Source organism: Aegilops tauschii, chromosome 1, assembly GCF_002575655.3.
Source record: "Aegilops tauschii subsp. strangulata cultivar AL8/78 chromosome 1, Aet v6.0, whole genome shotgun sequence".
NCBI lineage: Eukaryota > Viridiplantae > Streptophyta > Magnoliopsida > Poales > Poaceae > Aegilops > Aegilops tauschii.
The window spans coordinates 4,736,859-4,744,901 of NC_053035.3; the positions used below are offsets into that span (position 1 = coordinate 4,736,859).

Sequence of the window (8,043 nt, forward strand, 5' to 3'; positions counted from 1 at the left end):
AGTCGTCCTATGCACACGATAGAGTTCACATGATTCACAAACAACGGTTAAATCCAGCCGAGCATGGGTATGATTGAAGGGCACCGGCCGCTGGATTTACCAGTCGTGCAAAGATCGGGCACAACTATCGTGCATGGAGCAGTTTCGTTGTAGCAGTATCCGCGAGAGAATGAGTGAACATTAATTAGTACCAGATTATTAACACACGTACTGCAGTTTTCTTTCCCCTTGGAGTGTCGACGAGGTAAACCCTAATTAATCAACTCGTTGCTTGGAAATCTCAGACTGCCTGCCTATGGGGTTCTCGACCCTCAGGGTATCCATATCGTCCTGAATGTTCTCGACCGTCCCGTCCAGCGACTTTGACTGTGAATGAATGGTCAATCGGCCCTCCCATGGTGGCCCTCAAAAGCCTTATGCAAACCTGAAAATTACAGTTAAATGCAAGCATCCATCACATCTGGATTGGAAAATTGCTTGATAATATTTCCATATATCAGGATAAAAATAACATAAGAACATAAACAAGAGAGCACAGTATTCAGTTCCCTCGCATACATAGCACCCTGAAATAATAATACATAGCGCAATCAACTTCCAACTTCACTACAAGTCAATCTCACTTGGTATCATCACAAATCATCCATTTCACTTACAAATAGTATAAGGCAAACTAGTAGCAGTTTAATGCATACGAAAGCACAATCCGGAGCCAAATTTGGCTTGGCATTTGAACCAATGTTATTAAAATCAGAGCAGGCACACTGCTAAATAGTTCAGCGCCCGTGAAATCCACCAAGAAACCACACAGCTCCAAGATACCTTGGCATCGCATTTCAATCAAAGGGTTGAAACATCATTCGCTGTCTTGCTATGCCCAAATTTTCTCGTGATTGCTGCCAAACCATCAGATGTCCATCACCAACTCTCTGATACGTCAATCAGTAGAAAATTGATGAACAAAACATAAGCAGAGTTAGTAGCAGATCATTATGTTGCACAGGCACAATGTTTATTCAAATACCAAAAAAGCAGGCAAAAGGGGGATTAGAGTCTTACATCTAAATGTTTTCTCGGAGATGTGCTTGATCTTTTGCCAGTTTGGATGTCCGACTGTTTCACAAGACTTCATAAACTCATCATTGCAACCCTCAAGACGAAACATCTTAAGAGATTGGGGCAATGTTGGAAGCGACCGGATATTTTTGCAGTCAGTGATGGATAATTCCTTGAGCGATGTGAGGTGCTCTATATTGTTTGGTAAAAAGTTCCAGCTGCAGGCCGAAAAGCGGAGCACACGAAGATGTGGGACAGCCTCAAGTTCAGGGCCAGAGCCTAGTTGACTCCATCCATTTAACCAAAGTACTTGCAGGTCCTTTGGACCACCGTTGTGCTTACCTACCATCCAATCTGGGTACCTCGTACCTTGGTAGTAAAAGATGTTCAGTGTTTCAAGCCCCACGGGAGGGCACAAGCCCTCGATTACCTCTGCTTGGATTTCCGAATTGTACCTTGTATCACCAGGATACCACCATAGTGACACACATGTGAGCCGTTCCTTGGCAGCTAGATTGGCTTCAAGAGCTTCCTCCTTGCTTTTAACATCGTTAAGGCCAAGAATGCATAGGTCTCCACGAAGCTTGTTTAGATTCCTCAACTGCTTTACTCCATACCCTTGTTTATTCCTTACAATGAAGCGTGGCATCGTTTGGAGTGAGGTCATCCTGCCTATGTTAGGAAAGTCACCATGGCAGATTAGGTGTTGTAGGTTGATAAGGTCAGCAAAGGAAAATTCCAAAATTTCACCATAACCAAAATCCAGCAGTTGGATATGGCGAAGTTTACTTAGTGTGCTTGGTAAATTTATCGTGCAAGAAAGTTCTATCCTGAAAGCAAGATAGCGCAGGTGCTTTAACTGACTCATAGATTCTGGGATCAAGAACTTTCTGGGGTTTTCAAGTGCACAATATTGATTACTCCAATCAATGGACAGTACGCGCAACTTCGGCAGCCTCTTGCATATACTCTCAATGAATTTATCCTCTAATAGTGTACCCCTTTCAACAACATAAATGGTGCGTAATTTTTCCAATCCAAGGATCTTCTCCGTAATCCATTCTGAATCATAATTTTGAACAAAAAGATGGCGAACATCTCGAGGGACATCTCCTTTCCACCCTTCGCCACTTTCGATCCATTTGTTCTCTATCCTGAAGTAATCACTTCCGGAGACCTTTTTTGCTAAATCATGCATAAGATCATGAATTGTAAAGTAATCACCTTCTTGTTGCAGAAATGAGCATGCCACTAACTCTTGAATGTAGCCCTCGGCTACATCTTCCGTGTCCTCCGTTGCACAACTGTTCTTTACAAACCCTTGGGCTATCCATAGGCGGACTAACTCGACTCTTGTCAACTTGAATCTTTTGGGGAAAATATTACAGTATTCTAAGCATCGCCTAATATCCGGATTAAGCTGCTGATAGCTCCACCAAAGAGCATCCATAGTATCATTCAACATGTCAAGCTTTTCAATATGATTCCAAAATTTGATATTTGGGTTTGTCCCAAGCCGTCCTGCCACTACTACCGCTGCAATAGGTGATCTATGTAGCTTGTTTGCTATCAATCTCCCAACTGGTACAAATTCTTCAGCAGCAACACTTGTACCACCCAATGCATAATGCATAAACAAAGTCAAGTATTGATCCTCATCCAAATCAGGTATTTTAATAGGTTCGTCGGCACACAAAACTCCAGCCGCATCTTTGGTTCGAGCTGTCACGAGGATGGTGCTTCCTTTGACCCCAACATTAAGTGGAGAAATTAATTCCTCCAGCCGTATGTCATTCTTGCTCTTCACCCACAGATCATCCAGTATCAGGAAGAAACGTTTGTCGCACAATGACTCCTTCAACTTCTCCTCCAACTCCTCATGATCTAAAATATCGGAGTGTCGATTACTGGTAATATCCTTCAACATTTCATGAAATATATCATCCACACTGAAAGTCTCAGACACATGAATACACATGATGGTGTCAAAAAGTTTCTGCTTGTATTCCTCCTTTATGTAATCTCGTATATATTGTGCAAAGGTAGTCTTCCCAGAACCTGCAACGCCATATATGCCAATCACAGAGTAACATGGACTAGTACTCGAGCTTGGTGCATCACTGTGTGGTGTCTCATGGAACCTTGCCATGATATCGTCACGCAACTCCTCTCGACCAAATACCTTCCGCTTGCTAGCAGTTCTAATTCGGCACCTGTTCTTGTTGGCAATATCATCAGGTGCACTATCCCTTGGTACACACAAGAGTTCTGACTTCTTCACTCCATTGACGACTCTTTCTAACTCCTCTATTCTTCTCTTCAAGTTCCGTCTCGAGATAGCAGCAGAGACAACATCCGATGCACTGGCATTCTCCTGTAAGCCGAAAAATAACAAAACGAGTATAGTGCAAAACCAATTAGATATCACTGCTAGTGGGAAAAAGGGCAATGCAGAAAAAAGGCAAAACAGACCACGAGGGAAAAAATAAACATATGACATGTGATTAAAATTTTATCCGAATATATCTACCACATATCTTATTTTGAAGATCTCTTCCTGAAAAACGGGATGATTTGGCTGATAGCAATAATGGATCATGCACAATTATAACTATTGGACGGTGACGTTTCTAAGCTCGAGCTCCTATATATGCACCCACATGAACAGTAAGCAAAAACTTCAAACAAATCTGAATGCTCTAGTCTTCCAACCCAGGCACTACCCTTGTCCTTTCTCGCGAAAATTTATGTACAGTTAGAAGACAACAACATGTTCTAAAAATTTCAGATGTTTTTTGAACTTTTTACTACTCCCTCCATTTACTTACAGAAGGCCACTATGGAATATACATTTTGCATCTATACAAGGCTACCAACAGTAATCGAGGCTAGCAACATGTTCAATACTTACATGCATGTAGTCATAATCACACTTAACTGCTTCCTCCACTCAGTTTTCTTGCATGCATATGGTGTATTAATGATCACGGTAAACGAAAACAAAAGTTGGGTTGCAAAACATGTATTAAATTTTACCTTGATACCTGTAATTTGAGTTTGTGGCCTTGTATATAAAAATGAAGGGAGTATTATTTTTTGTTTTACTATTCATGCGGGTGCATACGAATTTCCGTAACTTTGAATCTATGTAGACATGCACTGTTTAGTTTTTAGAGATGAAATTAATAGGCTGTAAATTAGCTCTAAAATAGAAACTTAATATCTACGTACACTACTACTTATTTTGGTGAGGCTAGACTATAGTAGCAGTGTAGTGTAGATGAGTAGTACCATTTGGAATTGGGTGTAGTACGTACCAGATAACTTGTGATGCCAACCACGTCATAGGACCAATCTCTGCAAAAGCAGGCAACCTTGAACACATCAACTGCCGAGTTGTATAGTGATGTACAGCATAACTTGAGCAAGTCGAAGGAGATGCACGAGCAAGAGGTCCACCACCCCGGGGAATCTGAGGGTGCAGTCACCGGGACGGGCTCGCCAGAGGGTGCAATAGCACTGGTAATCACTGGAAGCACATCTTCTGACCTAGGCAAGAAGATTTTCTGCGCCCACTGCAGTAGCTGAGCCGATCCTCTCCGGGCAATGCGTGCGATTCTCGTCTTGTAGGTCTGCAAGATGCCGTAGAGGATGTCGCCGCCGACGATCTTGTGCTGAGCATCATCGAAGATGTCTTCGGCCTCCTCCCGACCATGCCTCAGCACCGCGGCCATCTTGTCGAGCGTGGCCACATCGGATACTCCTCCCCTCTGCAGCATCCTCTTTTGATCCACGGCAAGCAGCGTCTTCTTCAGCTCCGGGATAACGTGGATCTCCAGCTCCCAGAGCTTCCGCGACGCGTCGAATCCGAGGCAGGAGAGGATGTTGGGCAAGAGCAAAGTGATGATGGGTGAGACTAACCAGCCAACTATGGCTATGAACGCCGCAGAATCCCAGTCCCAACCAACAGCCATGGAGTGCTGTGGACAGATCGATCAATCGATTTGCTGCCGAAAGATGAATGAAGAGTATGAAATAGGGGGAAAATGAAAATCACAAGGCGGCCAGAGAGGAGCAGTTTGGGAAGACATGTTGATCTTGAGTCACCTTGTTGAGGAGAACGAGAGCTTTCGTCGCACCGTTCGGCGTGTTGGACGGCGGCAAGGGCGTCCTCAGGAGCCGTGTGGGGTTCTCAGGCGTGGGAGAGAGACCTTGTGGTGGTTTGTAGCCGGACGTGCTTCGGAGATATCAAGAGGTGAGAAAGCGCGTGATGCCTTTGCCTGCCAAATCCATCTTTAATTACAAGAGAGAAAACAAAAACATATACACATCAAAGAAGCCGGCCAGCCGGCCTTTTGTCACTTTGTTTGTCCTTCCTTATTTCTCCGCAGCTACTGAGCTGAAACATTTTGTTTATATCTCTCCATGAAATGCATGGAAAGGCACATGCAAAGGACCAAAAGTGGCTGAATCCTTTCCCAAACCCTACGTACGGGCTGCCCTTTTTTTTTTAGATATAGCATACCATCTATGCCAAGTCGTATTTTCCCGTGTATTCTAACCCCGGCCTCTAAATACCATTATATTCCAGTCGCATGTTGTGTTGTATTAACATCATGTAATCAACAATAAATTCTAACACCTTTTGTAGCTCATAGCACTGCACAGTGATGCACCGTGTTCATATGAACAAAAATAGCACGTTAAGCTGCAAATGTTTGAAATCAGTGCTTTCATCACAAAACCCAACCATAATATTCCATTCTTCAGTACTACTCCCTCCGTTCCAAAATAGATGACCCAACTTTGTATAAAGTTAGTACAAAGTTGGATCATCTATTTTGAAACGGAGGGAGTACATCTGTTCCTAAATATAAGGCTTTTTAGAGATTTCACTACGGACTACATACGGATGCAAGACTTATATTTAGGAACAAAGGGAGTATTTGTTACCTTGCATGTGATGCTCCTTTTTTCTGAAGAACATAGAAAAAAGATATACGTGGGGATATAAGGCTTAAACACTTCCCAACATTTGTTTTTACTAGCACATAGGGCCGTGCGTTCGAACGGGAGAGAAATTGATGTGTTTATCAAAACATAGAGATGCACCATGTTATATGAACAAAAATATTACGTTAAGCTGCAAATGTTTGAAATCAATGCTTTCATTCCAAAACACAACTATAACATTCCATTCTTCAGTATTTGTTGCCTACATGTGAAGTTCTGTTTTCTGAAGGACATAGAAAAACAATACGTGGGAATAGCAAGTTTGTACACTTCCCAACATTTGCTTTTATTCTTGGTTTTCATATCACTAGTAGAAAAACAGGGCTTTGGTTCAGGCCGGGCCAGCCCACTAGTCCTGGTAAAGCCCAGAATCGGCAACGGCGGAACACAGACACCGCCGCTCCGGCTGCTCCGGCGCGCCGTGGCACTCCGCCTCCTTCTTCTCCGCCTTGTAAGCAACGAAAAAACAGCCGCTGCCGCTCCGGCTGCTCCGGCGTCTAGCAGTACAGCCAGAGACGGGAGGCAATATAGATTCAATCCTTCTCTCAAGCCTCTAGAGAAGTTACTATACAAAATGAACGGGGAGGAAAACAAGAAGATCTGTGAAGCCCGAGTGAAGGACTTCTTTGAAACGCAAAAAGCTAAGAAACATCCACCTCCGGAGGAGAAGATAGATCCGCTGAAAGCGAAGCGCACTTTGGATGCCCTGAAGCGAGCACCACCGCCTCCGCCGCAAACCAACTATGACCGCATTATTTAAAGGACATATAAGGAAACGGAGCGGTCTGGAAGTACTTGCAGTGATCGGAGGTTAGCAGAATGAAGAAGTGGGAAAAAAATTCCCCAGCTCGGCGAACAAGCGAAGCAATCGTGCCCCCCCCCCCCCCCCCCGCTCAAGGTGTCTAGCGATATCGTCGCTAATCTTCCGGGGATGGTTCCCGGTACCAATCCTGGAGATTACATGCCCGACGATGCACTTTTTGATACAATGGAGGTGGACACATTCAAATACCGGCACGGGAAGCCTCTCGTCAAACCTGGTCATCCTCCTCAAACAACGATGATGCGAAGATTCCATGATTGGTACATGGACATCTGCAGCAAGTCTGGGAAGGATACTTTGAAGCTGAGAGTTAAAGAGGAGCACGACCTCACTGGAATTGATCTGTTGTCTGTTCCATATGAGGAGTTCTTGCAGTTTTTCAATCAAAAGGCCCTCGACAAAGTAATCATCACTTGCTACTGTCTGTAAGTTCTACTTCTGTAATTAAGTCTCTATATATAGCTCAGCTTTTTTATTGCATGTATATATAATTATCCTCACTATATTATGCAGACTGAAGATCGCCGAATTGAAGAAAAGACAAATCGGTGATATTGGGTTCATTAACACAAATCTCATTGATGAATGGAATGTTAAACATGACGCCAAACAAACTGAGGCCAACTTGCTACGATCGTTACTTCGAAATCAAAAATAAAGATACAATACTCTTTCCTTATGAATTCAAGTGAGTATTACTGTCTTGTGCATATTCAGTTTCCCTTATTACTCAAGGTTATGGTAATGTAATTGATGAGTTATGCATGCGTGCGCAGCTTCTACTTTATTCTGCTAGAGATTAAGCTTGAGCAGGGACTAGTAACCGTCATCGAATCGAGACGAAAAGATCCCGAGGAGTATGCGACCATGACTAAAATGCTCGAGAAGTAAGTTCAATCGATCATTATCGCACCATATCGGCAACTTTGTTCATTTCCTGATATCAAGTAATTGTTTTGTTTGTCTGGCAGGGTTTGGAAAAAGTTCACCGCAGAAGCTCCGGAACAGCCGTGGGAGCTGCGATTTAAACACCCGAAAGTAATTACTACTAGCTAGTTCCACGCATCTCCCATTGATTCTATCTAGTTTCATCAATACCATTTAGTATGCTTGCTTATCAGTTTGATTGACCTCTATTTCTTGTAAAGTGG

General features: G+C 43.3%; 1 protein-coding gene across 1 annotated transcript; it reads right to left on the reverse strand.

Moving 5' to 3' along the window:
• Nucleotides 1-380: 380 nt before the first annotated feature.
• Nucleotides 381-5,285, reverse strand: LOC109748294 (putative disease resistance protein RGA4). Its single transcript, XM_073503312.1, has 3 exons — nt 4,374-5,285; nt 1,060-3,430; nt 381-424 (listed from the first exon to the last, which is right to left on the reverse strand). Exons 1-3 carry the CDS (start codon nt 5,028-5,030, stop codon nt 381-383), a joined length of 3,072 nt encoding a protein of 1,023 aa, XP_073359413.1. The 5' UTR covers nt 5,031-5,285.
• Between the last annotated feature and the right edge of the window lie 2,758 nt (nt 5,286-8,043).

Excerpts from the sequence above, each read along its gene's own strand:
- LOC109748294 (XM_073503312.1), bottom strand. The coding sequence starts at position 5,030 with ATGGCTGTTGGTTGGGACTGGGATTCTGCGGCGTTCATAGCCATAGTT. Across the intron at positions 3,431-4,373 it reads TTGGCATCACAAGTTATCTG|GAGAATGCCAGTGCATCGGA; the intron begins GTACGTACTACA and ends TTCGGCTTACAG. Across the intron at positions 425-1,059 it reads CTCCGAGAAAACATTTAGAT|GTTTGCATAAGGCTTTTGAG; the intron begins GTAAGACTCTAA and ends TGTAATTTTCAG.